This window comes from Mustela erminea, chromosome 11 (genome assembly GCF_009829155.1).
Source record: "Mustela erminea isolate mMusErm1 chromosome 11, mMusErm1.Pri, whole genome shotgun sequence".
Lineage (NCBI taxonomy): Eukaryota > Metazoa > Chordata > Mammalia > Carnivora > Mustelidae > Mustela > Mustela erminea.
In genome coordinates this window covers 36,203,689-36,221,736 of record NC_045624.1, presented here as the reverse complement: position 1 = coordinate 36,221,736, position 18,048 = coordinate 36,203,689, and the positions used below count along the sequence as shown (strand labels likewise).

The 18,048-nt window shown below is 35.4% G+C and overlaps 1 protein-coding gene across 1 annotated transcript in view; it reads right to left on the bottom strand.

Annotated features, from left to right (window-relative positions):
- The window catches only part of BMT2 (base methyltransferase of 25S rRNA 2 homolog), a 105,203-nt gene that overhangs the window by 73,472 nt on the left and 13,683 nt on the right, over nucleotides 1–18,048 (bottom strand). Inside the window, exon 2 of the mRNA XM_032304061.1 lies at nucleotides 15,559–15,700. Within this exon, the coding sequence (XP_032159952.1) occupies nucleotides 15,559–15,700 (142 nt within the window). The remainder of the gene's footprint in view (nucleotides 1–15,558; nucleotides 15,701–18,048) is intronic.

Below are 18,048 nucleotides of genomic sequence, written 5' to 3'. Positions count from 1 at the left end.
CTCAACTAAGTGCAATGACACAATTTAAAGTACTAGGAATGAAAGTCTTCTGATTTCTGCAACTGACTCCCAAACAGTTCAGCAGAGAATGAAGGGGAAAAGAGGAGAGGGTAGGGAGTACATGGAAAGAAGACAGAAAATAAGACTAAAGCAGAGAAACATTGTTTTCAGAAGCTGAAGGAAAGAAGGTGTGAGTCAAGGATTTTTATCTAGCTAAGCTGTGCAATTTGTAACAAAACTATAGAAAGACGGCTTTTGGTATGTAAGAACTCAGGGAACATCATAGTTGCAAGCTGCTCTTAAAGGATTTACTGGAAGATGAATTTCATCCATGAGATGATTGAGAAATGTTAATGAAGAGACTGGTAATGAATAAAAACGGGAAACTTTATAATGCTGAATGCCACAATTTCCAAAGAAAATGCAATAGTTATGAATATTTATGTGCCATTTATCATAGCAGCCATCTTCACAAAGCAGAAACTCCATGAGATGCATGGAGAAATAGACACAACTAACAATAGGGAACTTTAAGACACAATTCAATCAACTGAATGAATATTAGGCAAGAGCAGAAAAGCCAGAAGGAGCAGAATAAAGTTTATCTTATTAACATAACAAGCTTTCCTCTCTAATAGAAAGTATAGCTTCTTTTTGAGTGACACTGAATATTCATAAAAATTACCATACATATGTATTATGTCATGAAGAAAACCACAGTAAGAGTCACAGAAAAATAATAAAACAGATGAAATCATCCAATCCTAATGCAATAAAAGCAGAACAAAATAAAACAAAAAGTCCTTCACCTATAAATTTAAATCCATTAATATAATTCACTGCATTCATAAATTTAGAGACTCATATTCATTTCCACAGATGCTGAAAGGACATTCAGCAAATTCAACACCTATTCCTAATAAAAACACTCAGTAAAATAGGCATTGGTGAATACTTCCTAACTGTAAAATTATACATACATATCAGCCAAAAAGCCAGTAATGTTTTTAATGGCGACACACCAAACACATGATTGCTAAATTTATAAGGCAAAAGTATGCAACAGACAACAGAAAAAAGCACTGGTCAAAAGAACTAGAGAGAAAGACAAGAGGAGTCAAAATGGCAGAGGAGTAGCAGACTGAGACGACATCAGGTCACAGGAGTTCAGCTAGATAGTTATCAAACCATTCTGAACACCTACAAACCCAACAGGAGATCAACGAGAAGAGCAACAATTCTAGAAACAGAAAATTGACCACTTTCTGAAAGGTAGACCTTGCGGAGAAGCCAATCCAAAGCTACAGGAAGAGAGACCACGGGGATGGGGCTGGCTCCCAACAAGCGGTGGAGCAATGGAGCACAAAATCTGAACTGTTAGAAGTCTGCTTCACTGAGGGACATCGCTCCAGAGTGGGGGTGGAGCCCTCATGGGGACAGTGTGGTTTCAGGTCCCACGGGGTCACAGAAGGATGGGGGTGTCTTGAGTGTAGCAGAGCTCACAGGTATCAGAGCAGGGAAACCAACTACTGAGTGAGCTCTCTCAGCCTGCGGTTACCATAAACAGCACAGTTGAGCAGGAAAACCACAAGTGTCCGATCTGGGGAGACTCACCTTCCTTCTCTGGAGGCAAGAAGCTGCTGGGTTTGGAGACTCCAAATGGACTGTGTGTCAGAGACAGAAACGCTCGGTCACAGGCCGGGTGAACCTGGAGCGTGGCCAGAGACCAGGGAGACGGGAGTGATTGACCACCTTTCTCCAAAGGCACGAGGAGTGGGGCCCCGAGCTCTCTGCTCCTCCGGGCCAGAGATTGGGAGGCCGCCATTTTCATTCCCATCCTCCAGAGCTCTATGAAAACCGTTCAGGTAACAAAGGTTCCCGAGAGCGAACCTGAGCAAATTAATTAGCCCGCTCCCTGGCAAGGGCTGTGCAATTCTGCCTTGGGCAAAAACATTTCAAATTCACTGCAACAGGCACCTCCCCCAGAAGATGAGCAAGAACAGCCAGCCATGACCAAGCTCACTGACCAAGGAGAACAGAGCAATTTCAGAGGAGGAGAAAGCAAAGCATGGAATTCATGGCTTTCTCCCCATGATTCTTTAGTCTTGCAAAGTTAATTAAATTTCTTTAATTTTATTTTTTCCTTATTCTAATTTTTTTTTAAATTTTCCTCTTTCCTTTTTTAACATTCTTAGTTTATCTTAACAATACCTTTTTAAAAAAAAATTTTTATAAACCTTCATTATCATAGAAATATTTTATCCTTCATTGTATCTAACTTTATTTTTTGTATACATAGAGGGCTTTTTCTTATAAAAAAAAAAAACCTTTGGGATACAATTTCTTCCAACAGATCAAAATATACCCTAAATCGACCAAAAGGGCTTTGTTCTAGTCTCCAGCCCGAGCAAATTCTCTCCACTTTCTTTTTCTTTTTCCAACCAACTTATCTTACCAATTCCTTTCTCAGAATTTATTTTTATCTTCATCTTTACAGTCATATTCCATCCCTTCATCATGTTTACTCTTATTTTGGTATATATATGTTTTACTTTCTTTAAAATGTTGGGAGGTAGTTTCTTCCAAGAGACCAAAATAAACCCCAAATCAAGTGGCTGGCTCAGTTCTACTCACCAGTCTAATATAAATGTATGTATGTATGTATGTGTCTATATGTATTATATATATGTACATATATTATACATGTATTATATATATGTATGCATTTTTTAATTTTTTTAAATTACTTTTTTTTTTTTTAAGATTTTATTTATTCATTTGACACAGAGAGATCACCAGTAGGCAGAGAGGCAGGCAGAGAGAGAGAGAGGAGGAAGCAGGCTCCCCGCGGAGCAGAGAACCCAATGCGGGACTCGATCCCAGGACCCTGAGATCATGACCTGAGCCGAAGGCAGCGGCTTAACCCACTGAGCCACCCAGGCGCCCTAAAATTACTTTTTAACCCCTTTTTTCTCCCCCCAATTTGGGATCTCATCTGATTTCGTTAGCGTACATTTCTCTGGGGTCTTTGCCACCCTTTTAGTATTTTATTCTCTCATTCATATATTCTTATCTGGATTAAATGACAATGCGGAAAAACTCACCACAAAATAAAGAGCAATAGGAAGTACTGAAGGCTAGGGACCTAATCAATATGGACATTAAGAATATGTCAGAACTAGTGTTCAGAATGACAATTCTCAAGGTGCTAACTGGGCTCGAAAAAGGCATGGAATATATTAGAGAAACCCTGTCTGGAGAAATAAAAGCCCTTTCTGGAGAAATAAAAAAACTAAAATCTAACCAAGCTGGAATCAAAAAAGGTATTAATAAGGTGCAATAAAAAACAGAGGCTCTTACTGCTAGGATAAATGAGGCAGAAGAGAGATTTAGTGATATAGAAGACCAAACCATGGAGAATAAAGAAGCTGAACAAAAGAGAGACAACTACTGGGCCACGAGGGGAGAATCTGAGAGATAAGTGATACTATAAGATGAAACAGTATTAAAATAATGGGGATTCCAGAAGAAGAGGAAAGAGAGAGGGGAAGAGAAGGTATACGGGAGCAAATTATAGTGGAGAATTTCCCTAATATGGCAAAGGGAACAACCAATAAAATCCAGGAGGCACAGAGAACCCCCTCAAAATCAATAAAAATAGGTCCACGCCCCATCATCTAATAGTAAAACTTACAAGTCTTAGTGACAAAGAGAAAATCCTGAAAGCACCTCAGGACAAGAAGTCTGTAATATACAATGATAAAAATATTAGACTGGCAGCAGACCTATCCACAGAGACCTATATGGCAGGCCAGAAAGAACTGGCATGATTTTTTCAGAGCACTAAATGAGAAAAACCTGCAGCCAAGAATACGATATCCAGCTAGGCTATCATTGAAAATAGAAGGAGAGATAAAAAGCTTCCAGGACAAACAAAAACTAAAAGAATTTGCAAACGTTAAGCTAGTCCTACAGGAAATATTGAAAGGGGTCCTCTAAGCAAAGAGAGAGCCAAAAATAGAACAGAAAGGAACAGAGACAATGTATAGGTAACTGTCACCTTACAGGCAATACAATGGCACTAAAATCATATCTTTCAATAGTTACCCTGAATGTAACAGGGCTAAATGCCCCAATCAAAAGACACAAGGTATTAGAATGGATAAAAAACCAAAACCCATCAATATGCTATCTATAAGAAATTCATTTTAGACCCAAAGACACCTCCAGATTTAAAATGAAGGGGTAGAAAACAATTTTCCATGCTAAGCGCCATCAAACAAAGAGCTGGGGTGGCAATCCTTAAGATTTTAAGCCAAAGACTATAATAAGAGATGAGGAAGGACACTATATCATACTCAAAGGGTCTGTACAACAAGAAGATCTAACAATGTTAAATATCTATACCCCTAACATGGGAGCAGCCGACTATATAAACCAATTAAAAACAAAATCAAAGAAACACATTGACAATAAGACATAATAGTAGGGGAGTTTAACACTCCCCTCACTGAAATGGACAGATCATCCAAAGAAAAGATAAACAAGGAAATAAAGGCCTTAAATGACAAACTAGACCTGACAGACATCACAGATATATTCAGAATATTCCATCCCAAAGCAACAGATTACACATTCTTCTCTAGTACACATGGAACATTCTCCAAAATAGATCATACCATGGTCACACATCAGGCTTCTACTGGTACCAAAAGATTGGGATCAATCCCTGCATATTTTCAGACCACAATGCTCTGAAGCTAGAACTCAGCCACAAGAGGAAAGAACTCAAATACCTGGAGGCTAAAGAGCATACTACTAAAGAATGAATGGGTCAACCAGGAAATTAAAGAAGAATTGAAAAACTTCACGGAAACAAATGATAATAAGAACACAACTGTTCAAATCTGTGGGACACAGCAAAGGCAGTCCTGAGAGTAAAGTATATAGCAATACAAGCCTTTCTCAAGAAACAAGAAAGTTCTCAAGGACACAACCTAACCCTACATCTAAAGGAGCTGGAGAAAGAACAGCAAAGAAAGCCTAAACCCAGCAGCAGAAGAGAAATCATAAAGATCAGAGCACAAATCAATGAAATAGAAACCAAAAGAACAGTAGAACAAATCAACGAAACTAGGAGTTGATTCCTTGAAAGAATTAATGGGATTGACAAACCCCTGGCCAGACTTATCAAAAAGAAAAGAGAAAGGACCCAAGTTAAAAAAGATCATGAAAGAAAGAGGAGAGATCACAACCAACACCAAAGAAATACAAACAATTATAAGAACATGTGATGAGCAACTATATGCCAGCAAATCTGACAATCTGGAAGAAATGGATGCATTCCTAGAGACATCTAAACTACCAAAACTGAACCAGGAAGAAATGGAAAAGCTGAACAGACCCATAACCAGCAAGGAGATTGAAGCAGTCATCAAAAATCTCCCAACAAACAAGAGCCCAGGGTTAGACGGCTTCTTGGGGGAATTCTCCCAAACATTTCAAGAAGAATTAATACCTATTCTCCTGACACTGTTCCAAAAAATAGAAATGGAAGGAAAACTTCCAAACTCATTTTATGAGGCCAGCATCACCTTGATCCCAAAACCAGACAAAGACCCCGCCAAAAAGGAGAATTAAAGACCAATAACCTTGCTAAACAGATGCGAAAATTCTCACCAAAATATTAGCCAATAGGATCCAACAATACATTAAAAGGACTATTCACCACGACCAAGAGGGATTTATTCCTGGGCTGCAAGGTTGGTCCAACATTCGCAAATCAATCAACGTGATACAATACAAAATAAAAGAACAAGAACCACATGATCCTCTAAATAGATGCTGAGAAAGCATTTGACAAAGTACAGCATCCTTTCTTGATCAAAACTCTTCAAAGTGTAGGGATAGAGGGTTCATACCTCTATACCATCAAAGCCATCTATGAGAAACCCACAGCGAATACCATTCTCAATGGGGAAAAACTGAGAGCTTTTCCCCTATGGTCAGGAACACGGCAGGGATAGCCACTGTTACCACTGCTATTCAATGTACTACTAGAAGTCCTATCTTCAGCAATCAGACAACAAAAAGAAATTAAAGGAATCCAAATTGGCAAAGAAGTAGTGAAACTATCACTCTTTGCAGACGATATGATACTTTGTGTGGAAAACCCGAAAGACTCCACTCCACAACTGCTAGAACTCACACAGGAATTCAGTCAAGTGGCAGGATATAAAATCAATGCACAGAAATCAGTTGCATTTCTATACACCAACCACAAGACAGAACAAAGAGAAATTAAGGAGTCAATCCCATTTACAATGGCACTCAAAACCATAAGATACCTAGGAGTAAACCTAACCAAAGAGGCAAAGAATCTGTACTCAGAAAACTATATAAAGTACTCATGAAAGAAATTGAGGAAGACACAAAGAAATGGAAGAATGTTCCATGCTCATGGATTGGAAGAACAAATATTTTGAAAATGTCTATGCTACCTAAAGCCATCTACACATTTAATGCAATCCCTATCAAAATACCATCAATTTTTTTGAAGAAATGGAACAAATAAACCTAAAATTTATATGGAACCAGAAGAGACCCCGAATAGCCAGAGGAATGTTGAAAAAGAAAGCCAAAGTCGGTGGCATCACAATTCCAGACTTCAAGCTCTATTACAAAGCTGTCATCATCAACACAGTATGGTATTGTCACAGAAACAGACACATAGATCAATGGAACAAAATAGAGAGCCCAGAAACAGACCCTCGACTCTATGGTCAACTAATCTTCCACAAAGCAGGAAAGAATGTCCAATGGAAAAAAGACAGTCTCTTCCACAAATGGTGTTGAGAAAATGAAAAAAATGAAACTGGACCATTTCCATACACCACACACAAAAATAGACTCACAATGGATGAAGGGCCTCAATGTGAGAAAGGAATCCATCAAAATCCTTGAGGAGAACACAGGCAGCAACCTCTTCGACCTCAGCCACAGCAACTTCTTCCTAGAAACATCACCAAAGGCAAGGGAAGCAAGGGAAAAAATGCACTATTGGGACTTCATCGAGATCAAAAGCTTATGCATAGCAAAGGAAACAGTCAACAAAACCAAAAGACAACTGACTGAATGGGAGAAGATATTCACAAATGACATTATCAGATAAAGGGCTACTATCCAAAATTTATAAAGAACTTACCAAACTCAACACCCAAAGAACAAATAACCCAATCCAGATATGAGCAGAGGACATGAACAGACATTTCTGCAAAGAAGATATCCAGATGGCCAACAGACACATGAAAAAGTGCTCCACATCACACAGCATCAGGGAAATAGAAATCAAAACCACAGTGAGATACCACCTCACGCCAGTCAGAATAGCTAAAATTATCAAGTCAGGAGATGACAGATGCTGGCGAGGATGCAGAGAAGGGGAACCCTCCTACACTGGGAATGGAAGCTGGTGCAGCCACTCTGCAAAACAGCACAGAGGTTCCTCAGAATGTTGAAAATAGAGCTATCCTACGACCCAGCAATCGCACTACTGGGTATTTACCCTAAAGATACTAATGTACTGATCCAAGGGGGCACGTGTACCCGAATGTTTATAGCAGCAATGTCCACAACAGCCAGACTATGGAAGGAGCCTAGATGTCCATTAACAGATGAATGGATAAAGATGATGTGGTTTATATGTATGCTGGAATACTATGCAGCCATCAAAAGAAATGAAATCTTGCCATTTGCAATGATGTGGATGGAACTAGAGGGTATTGTTTTGAGTGAAATAAGTCAATCAGAGAAAGACAATTATCATATGATCTCTCTGATATGAGGAATTTGAGAGGCAGAGTAAGGGGTTTGGGGGGTAGGGAAGGAAAAAATGAAACAAGATGGGATTGGGAAGGAGACAAACCATAAGAGACTCTTAATCTCACAAAAGAGACTGAGGGTTGCTGGGGGTGGTGGTGGAGAGGGTGGTTGGGTTATGGACATTGGGGAGGGTATGTGATATGGTGAGTGCTGTGAAATGTGTAAACCTGACGATTCACAGACCTGTACTCCTGGGGCAAATAATACATGTCAGTAAGAAAAAAAAAATTTTTAAAGAAAAAGGGAAAAAACAAAAAAACCAAAAAAAACTAGAGAGAAAGGAAGAAAATTCTGTATAGTCACAGATGAGTTTACCTAGACAACCCAAAAGACTCTATAAGAAACCAGTATCAACAGTAAGATAATTCAGTAAAACAAGATGTAAAACATACAAAAATTAAAAACGTCTGTATGTATAATATACATATATATATACATATATATATATATATATTAGCCTTTCTTAATATAATGGAAGGGAAGATCATATTTACAACAGCAATAAAATGTTAAATGCACATAACCCATATTCAGAAAATTGTAAGATACTATTGAACAACTCAAAAGCAGAGTGGATCAAATGGAAAGATACATACATAACTTTTTCATGGACATGATTCAACATTACAAAGATGTCAGTTTTCTGTAGTTATTAAAAAATATAATATAAATCCAATAAAAATAAAAACTTACAAATTGAGTAATGAGAGTTGGTTCTAAAATGCATGCCAAAAAACAAAACAAAACAAAACAAAACAAAAAAAGCAAAACAAAAAGGAAAGAAGAAGAATCAAGAAAACCCTGAGAAGGAAGTGCAGGTGGTGGGGTGAGGTAGGGGGATGATGTTACAGAGTAACATAGATTAAATAATAGAGACAATGAAAAGCAACGAAGTCCTAAAACAGAACCAACTCTAACATACAGTTGGCCAATTTGGCATAAAAATGTCATGCCAAATCACTGCAGAAAAGGGGGACTTTTTCATAAATCATGTTGGGGAAATGGATAATTACTTGGTGGGGGGAGTTAGAGCTATACTTCCCAACAAATACCAGAATGAATTCCAAACAGGTCAGAGATCTAAATATAAAAAATGGTATCATTCAATTACTAGAAGAAAACTAAGTAAATGAGTAAACTTCTATTAGGAATTCTTATAGTCTGGGAATCAGAAGAGCTTTTCGAAGACAACTGAAATCTGTAAGCAATGAAAGAGGTACATATCTGATTATGTAAAAACAATTCTTCTACATGGCAAAATAAAAACCTGCATGGCAAAAGATATAAAGAGTCAAAGAAAAAGGGCACATATCTGTAAATCATATAAAAAAAAACTATGAAAAAAAAAACCAAGATAAAAGGAACCAAAAGGAATGGGAAAAAAAGGTATCCCAAACATAAACATATAACTCACAAAAAAAGGGTAATTTTTAAATATATGAAACATACTAACCTCACTCACAAGAGAAAATAAAACCACACAGATACCAGTTGCCACCTATCAAACTGGCAAAACTTTAAAAGGTAGGTGAGACTGTGAAGAAATAGGTATTCTTGTTTTTTGCTGGTGGAACTGCAAAATGATTTAACCTTATTTAAGGTTATCTAAGGTGATTTGACAATATCTAACAAAATCACATATACATTTACTCTTCTACCCTGCAATTCCACATCCAGGAAACTAAAAAGATACAATGCCAAAAATTCAAAATGAATACGCACTAGGGTATCCACTATAGCAGTATTTGTAACAGGAAAAGCTTATAAATAACTGACCAAAATGAGGAAGATATCTATATACTTGTGATTTGTTAATTTATGCTGTCAACTTGACTGGGCCAAGGGGTGCCTGGATATCTGGCTAAACATTCTAAGTGTTCCTGTGAGGATGTTTATGAATGAGATTAACATTTAAATTAGTAAACTGAATAAAGCAGACTGTCCTTCATAACGGGGTGGGCCTCATCCAATGACTTTAAGGTTTGCATAGAACAAAAGGTTAACCCTCCCCAGAGTATGAAAGCCTCCTCCAGCCTGACTGTCTTAGCACAGGGACACTGAATTTTTCCTGCCTTCAGACTCAGACTAAAACATCCGCTCTTCCTAGGCTTCAAGCCTGCCAGGTTTAAGACTGTAACTGAACCACTGGTTCTCCTGGGTCTCCAGCATGTCAACTCATCCTGCAGATTTGGGGATTTGTCAGCCTCCATAAACAGGAGTCAATTCTCTGGAGAACCCTGACCAGTACAATACCAAAGAGTGATCTTCATGAGATATTATTAAATAAAATAGAAAGGTATAAAACAGAGTATGTAACATATACCACTTGAACACAGAAGAATAGGTGGATATATGTGTGTATGTGAATTTGGTTAATTCTTAAAAAAAAAAACACAGGATAAAACAAATGAAGAAAAAGGATGGGAGCATTTTATGAATACAACTTTTTATAAAGTTTTGAGTTTTGAACCATATAAATGTTTCATATTCCCACAAATTAAAATAGGGGAAAACTCATAAAAATGAAAGAAAAGTGAACACAACCATATACAAAAGAACTATTTCAAGTAACTTTTAAACATAGGATCCTGACCCTTAGTGGAATATGTTCTAAAGACAAAAGAACTGCAAAGAAATTTTAAACTTCATGCAGTTTATTGTTAAATGTAAAACTGGCACTGTAATTTTCAAACCACTTTATGTGAACTATAGGACAAAAGCAAATGCATTAATATTATTCAGAACTAAGTCCTTTAGCAGCAGACCTAGTGCCCAGATCTTACTTTATCTTCTAAATCCCACTAAAAGAAAGTAGGGCCCTGTGAAGAAATAGTTTGATTCTAAGTCTCAGAGAGCAAAAGTAAAGGTTCATATTGTCCTAGAGAGTTAAGAAAGTGTGCACAGGTGATGTCAGAACATAGAATCCAGCTTGGAAGGGGCTCCCACCGACTACATATGAAATAATCTGAACATCTTCCCCCCTCCCAACAACAACAAAAGACTGATGGAAGACTGAATAAATAACTAATATCAGAGGCTACAGTGATATTGCAAAAATTAAAAAAAAAAAGCCATCAAAACCAAAAAATTTACTCATCACAATTGTAACAATTATACCAATTTCTTATTGAGAAAATTGCTAATTAAACAAAAGAAAATTAGGTATACATGTATGTATATTTTTACCCAGCCTTTCTGAAGAATAGGTTATTATTCCCTGTTCGTAAAGAAAAGCTTTTATTTACAGAAGCTAATAAAAGCAAAGAATGATACAATTTGAACAAACATTTTACAAACCCAAATGAAACAGTTTATTTAATAAACAAATAAACCTGTTAGCTACTTAGAGGCACCTGGTTATGCTGTTACTGGGAGAAAAGAACTATACAATCTGAAAAACAATGTATTAAGAAATTAAGAGAGCTAAAGATAAAAAAGGTCGAAAGGAACTAAAAGAAAGACCTAGATGAGAAGAGATCACAGGCACTTTGTACATTTGTTGAAAAGGTACATGGGTAGTAAAGGATCACGTCTTCCATAGTAGAAGGATTCTGCTTGATTAAAGGGAAACCAGCAGAACTTTTAACGGTTGCTTAGAATAGTGTGACTAACTGGAATCTTTAAGAAACCCAAATGCAGAGATTGTTCTCCCTGTTCTACTCCTGCAACCGCCCCACCCCACATAGGTCTTGATTTTCAAATATGAAAAAGGCAGTGGGGCAGCACTAGAGGCATGGAGTGTGACTAAAAAGCAGAGAAAATTCTTTGCACTCTTCTGTAGGCTAAGGTCTCAGAGTCTTGCCGGAGAAATGTTCTTGTTTTATACACAAGACAGAACTCACCCTCAAAGCATTTGAAGCCAGAGGTGAAATGAAACTATGTGATCCATTTTAACCCCTGATGGATCGAAGTGTCAGTCTCCCATCCTAGCAGCCACTCAATGAGAGAGAGAGGGGGGGAAAAAAAAAAGCATGCCATCACTAGGGAAAACTAATATTTATGCCAGTCTCTTCAAAACACAGTGTTTGTGTGTTCGTGTGTGTGTGTGTACACATATATATATATATTTAAAAATTACTAGACATACAATGAAGCAAGGAAAATGATACATAATAGCCAAAAGAAAAAAATAGCCAAAAGAAGATCTAGATAAAACATGTTGGAATAAACAAAGACTTTAAAATAATTGTTATAATTCTTTTAATTCAGAAAAAGGTTAACTGATTAGAACTTCAAAAGAAAAATGAAATCTCTAAAAGATGAACCAAATAATTATTATACAAAAATTGAGAAAATGGTATCGTGAAAATCTCTCTCTTGGTAACAGAACAAAAAGCCAAAAAAAAAAAAAAATCGGTAAGGATATACAGATATTCTGAACAGTACTATCAACCATCTTGAAACCAAAAACCACAGAAGAGAGAATGTGGGATATTTTACACATAAACTGACATTTCTCTAAAAACACAAATAAAAACAAGAATCTAAAGAAATGTAACCACCAAATGTCATGCAGAGCCCTAATTAGATTTAGAAAAATAAATTATAAGGACATTTTGGGGACAGTTCTAAAAAAAATCTGAATTTTTGAAATAAAATTTTTAGGAAATGAGAAAACTACTGTTAATTATCTTAATGTGATGATGGTATGGTGGTTATGGAGAAGAATGTCCTATTCTTAGGAGATGTGTGGGAATGAAAGTCATGTTTTCTGCAATTTACCTGCAAATGATTCAGGAAACAATGTGTTTCTATGTACAAAGACTTAGAAAAAGCAAATTCTTTTATTAAACATAATGACTATACGTTTGTGTCTTATTTCTAGTTTTCAGTATTTCATCCTATAAGTCAAATTTTATTTTATTTTATTTTTTTTGGCAGGAAATCATATGTAGAATTCATTTAGCTAAACAGCCAATAAAATCTTAGAAGGGTAATGTTGGTAAGGCTTAACTCACATATCAAATTCCTATGAAGTTTTAAGTATAATTAACTGGAAAGAAACTTCTGTTAGACCCTTTATAAAACCCACTTTAGCTTTCAAATTACCACTGCTTTCTTAGAATTATCAACAGAGAAATGAATTATATATAACCCAAGTTAAAACTGCAGATAAATCAAGTTTCAAAATTCAATACTGTTTTGAAGCCTTTTCCCTCAAGCTAGTTTAAACTTTAAAGACATTATAAAACTCCTCATGGATTAAATCCCACAGTAAGATTAGTTTACAATATTTTGCCACTGTTCTTTTAGTTTGACCTCAATTCTTATGAATGTTCCTTTTCAGCAGTTTGACCTAAAAATGACCTCTTTCAGAACACATGTAGATACAATAACTATTGATAAAAACCACAAATCCAAGGAAAAACAGAGTGAAATGTGAGGCAGATTCATTATTCAAGGAAGGTACAAGCAAATGCTCCTATGAGAGTACCACCTATCAAAGTCCATTTAAGAAAATAAAGTCTGAGAGTTTGCTTGGTGTATTTGAATACTAATTTTAAAGCAGCGCTGCTGCTAAAAGCCAAGAATGGTGATCTTAAATAGTGATGGCGCTGATTTTCTGACTGGATTACATTATTACTCTGTGCAATAAAAGAAATACATGGTTCAGCAGTGTATCTCATTTTGTGTTTCTTAGCTTGAGGGAGAAAATCTGTATTGTGGGTAAGTCAGATTTATAACCATTTTCCCTCCAGAACCAACCAAATGAAAAAAACCCCAAAACATTTTAATTCCAAGCATCTTATTTCCTACTATTCTGGCTCCTTTCTTCAGTTCTCCAACTCCACAGTTCTTGGCATCCAAAATCCATTGGTGGGTGATACCACCCTTTCACTCCCCACATCCAACTCATATTTATATATCATTATAATCACCACAATATATATACCATCATTTCTCTACCCCCTCTCTTGAGTCATTATATTCATTTGAGCATTAATCTTATTATACTAATGTTCTGCCCATTCACTTTCTCACTCTCTTAAAAAACTATCTCCCTACAACTTTATACCTCGATTATTACATTAGCTTCCTGATTTCCTTAGTTACATCCTCCCCTTCCTATAGTCTATCTTAACACAGCAATTAATTCTTAAGAATTCCAGACACATTATAAAAGGTTAATAAAATCCTGTTAATCTTCTTAAAACATCCAGTGACTCATTCACACAGAATAAAAGCCAATGTCTTTACAATGGTTTACAAAATTTTACAGACTCTAGCTGTTCATTATCTTACTCTCTACCACTCTTCTTCTCCTCATATTTTGCTCTAGCCAAACTGGTTTCCTTACTGTTTCAGAAACAGCCCAACAATAGTCTGTACCTCAAAGCCTTCGGAATTCTTAGGCTTGGTCTCTCACTTTTTTCGTGTTTTTTATACATATCACTTCAGTGAGGCCGATCCTGTCTACCCTACTTAAAATCGTTCTATTTTTCCTTGCTTCACTTTTCTCATAGCACTTACTGTATCTGACTTAGCATATATTTAACTTATATATTGTTTCTTGCCTCTATTAGCATGAAAGAGAGAGCAAGACAGCAAGGATTTTGGTGGATTATTGTATTCTCGGTGCCTATGATGTGACTAGTACATAGTAGACAATCATTAAAAATTATTATGAGATGAACAAAATAATTAAATATATTTAATTTTTTTCTCTGGATTATTTGTTGAATGAATGAAATACGCATTATTACATAACTTTTAAATGATATTAAAACAGAAATTTTGGATAGAATAACTACAATGAAATATAAACCAGAAGTTATCATAAACTTATTGTCCACATAAAAAGGAAATACTTTGTTTTCTGGGACTTCATTTTTTATTAATTTTTTGTTTATTTACTTTTTTAGAGAGAGAGAATAAGAGATAGGAGGGGCATAATGAGGAAGAAAGAATCCTAAGTAGACTCCACCCCCCAGTGCAGAGCCCTACAGCTCTATCTCACAACCCTGAGGTCATGCTGTAAGCCAAAATCAAAAGTCAGTTGCTTAAGGGACTGAACCACCCAGCCACCCCTAAGAGTTCATTTTTAAATTCAGTCAATATACATATCTATTCTTCTCATTTTACCACCTTGAGAGAACTGACAGGAAGTATTTCACTTTCTGATATTTTAAATGTTAGAATTTATACTATTAATTTAAACTATGATAAGATAAACATTATCCAAAATAAATTTAAGTGCTACAACACTCTAAGTCATACAATCAAAATTCAGGCTTTTAACACTTTTAAGATGTTTTCAAACTTTAAATTATAGAAACATATTCATTTATACTTGAATCCAAATATAATTATGAAAAGAAATTTCTATACTATAACTTATTAATGAAGAGTTAAGTGTTAAAACTCCTATTTTAAATGTATTAGTGTTTAAGTATATTAAATGCATTTAAAATTATACTTTTATTTATTTTTAGAGCTATGTTTTAAAAAAGTTTAAACAAAATTAAAAGTTATATCCGAGAAAAACATTTTGATGAAAAAGAGATGAATAATATGAACCTAGGGAAAGAGAGTCAAGGGGGAAAAGTTATCTAAAAGATATAATCTGTTTAAAAACAGCTCTATTTTGGTACAGTGAATTATACAAAGCATTACTTGGATTTAAGAGTTTAAACAGTACATTAGAAACCAAAAATGTTAGTTCATAAAAACACTCACCTACAACACCATTCAATACGACCTTCGCCCTCACAAGTTTTTGCCCAATGGTTATCTGCCAAATTTTTCATTGCAACAGCATATTCACAAAGGGTTTCCTCATCCTCACAATGTTCTCGCCAGATCTTATCAAAATCTCCCACTAAAAACAAGGGGAAAGATGAATTAAGTTAATTTCACTTAAAAATATCTAAGGCTTTTAAAAAGTTTATTTCTGCATAACCTATAATTACTTAAAAATGAGAAAAGCAAAATCATGAAATCCAATTTCATGAAACTTAAACTTTTTAATTTTAAAAGGTCCTTTATGCAAAAGATGCAACATTTTAACTATGATGATATGTTAAATCAAATAAATTTTACCATTTTAAACAGATGGATTTGTGAAGCTCAAACTAATAAACATAAGCAAACATAGGTATGAGTTATTAGTTTATAAACCAAAAACACACAAGGAGGGAACAATTATGGCTGGGCATTCAAGCATTAATTATCTTGCTATCCTTGGGCAATATGACCTTGCAGCGCAGAGTAAAGTTACTTAAGCTTGCTTCTTGCCTGTTATTTTCTTGAATCTTTACATACAGTTTTCTGTATTAAAAAGGGGTTGATAGGTGAGATGGTAACATAAATTAGCAAGCAAGCTAAATATTTTTATTTACTTACTTGGACATGCTCTTGGCATACAGTACTTTAAAAAATTATTATCCTTGGGCAAAAATGCTGCTAGAGAAATTATCTTGGAAGCCCCTCCAAAGCTTCAAGTCTTTATAAAATGTTCTGAATAAAAATTATAAGCTGACTATATTTGCCATCACCTTTTTAAAAACATTAAATCAGTCACCACTTTTAATATGAAATCTGACAGAGCCATGTGCATTCTGATAAAATATGGAATGAGAATGCTATGGCCAAATAAATGAGCATTATCATAATTGTAAGGGAAAAGAATAAACAAAAGGATAAACAAAAATTATCGTGGTGGCTTCACTCAACATCCTTAGTCTTAAGATTAAGTTTTATTGCCTTATGTTCAAATGTAGGGAATTGTTTGGTGGCAGAATAAAATAAAAAACATAAAATAAAACAGCCAAATTTGAAGATCATAGTCAAATTCTCTCCCCAGTTAAGACTATTACATTCTAGCATTTAAGAAGTGTTTGTTTTTTAACACAGAAAAATAATTAAAACAGTTCAAATACATCAAGACCGACTTACTCAAAATTTCAAAAACCTTATTACTGTAAGCACAGAGACCAAGAAGGACTGAGTTGAAAATCAAAATACTAGCCCTTTAGTTTGACTAAACTGAGAAACAGCAATAAAGGTACATACATGCCCATACACACAGTGTTAAAATGATTACATATCACAGTCTCAATATTGGCCTGAATACCGACTGTAAACCCAAAAGGGATGAAGGTTTCTCTTTTGGAGGGTTATGTATTTACATAACAATATTTTCATTAACCAGTAATCTTTGTGTAGTGACAGAGCTAGCTCTCAATTTGTTATATAGTGAACTGCAATAACCATCCACTAAAACAAGCAGGCAAACATATTTCCTAAATTCTTAAAGAAAAACTCCTCAGTTTTAGCAACATCTTTTAGATAGAGTAATTTACCAAATCTCTAATAGAACTACAGGAAGTAAAGTCTTTGAAAAAAATATTTTGATTAATGATACATTAATAAACCTATGATGGTTCCTAACTCTTCCTAACTATTCATCAGACTTGATATCAAATGGTTCATTAAGGAATAGTATCATTTTAGAGGTGCTTTATCTTTTATTAAGATGGATATCTTCAATTCTAAAAGGCCTTTTGTTTGAACTTCTAAGTTTCACTGCTCTAATATGAAAAATAAATACATAAAATTACTATATTTGTTGGTAATAACAATCATTCAAACAAAAGCTGTATGGCCAAATATATCTGGGAAAAGCTATGTTTAACATATTTAAACAGATTTCTTTTCTGTAAGACTTTTTAGCTTAGATTCTACAGAAGATACAACATAAGACAAAGACCTGGGTGTAAGTAGTTTATTTGGGAGAGAATCCTAGGAAACAGGAGTGAGGGAGTGGGGAGAATAAGCCAAGGCAGGAAAAAAATGCTAATACAAAGGTACACTATTGAGTTCTGCTGCTGTGGGCTAAAGAAGCATATGAATCTGGAATTTTGCACCTAAAAGACAGGAGGCTAGGACATTTTATGCATCAGCTACAATCCCCAATTAACTGAGAGTTGATGAGAACCTCTACTTCTAGTTTGCACTTAGGCACTGAGTAAGGTGACATCCTTAGTGGGGTCCAGCAGTGTTGAAGAATAGTGGAAAGCAGCACTCAGTTAAAGTGCAACTTTGTTAGGGCTGGATGCCTCTAAGCTCACAGTTTGTCCGCCACAGCTGAAGACCAAGGGTACATTATGTTGGGGCACCAAAAGCATCTACTACAACTCTGTATCACTGTACACTGTGAAATTCAAT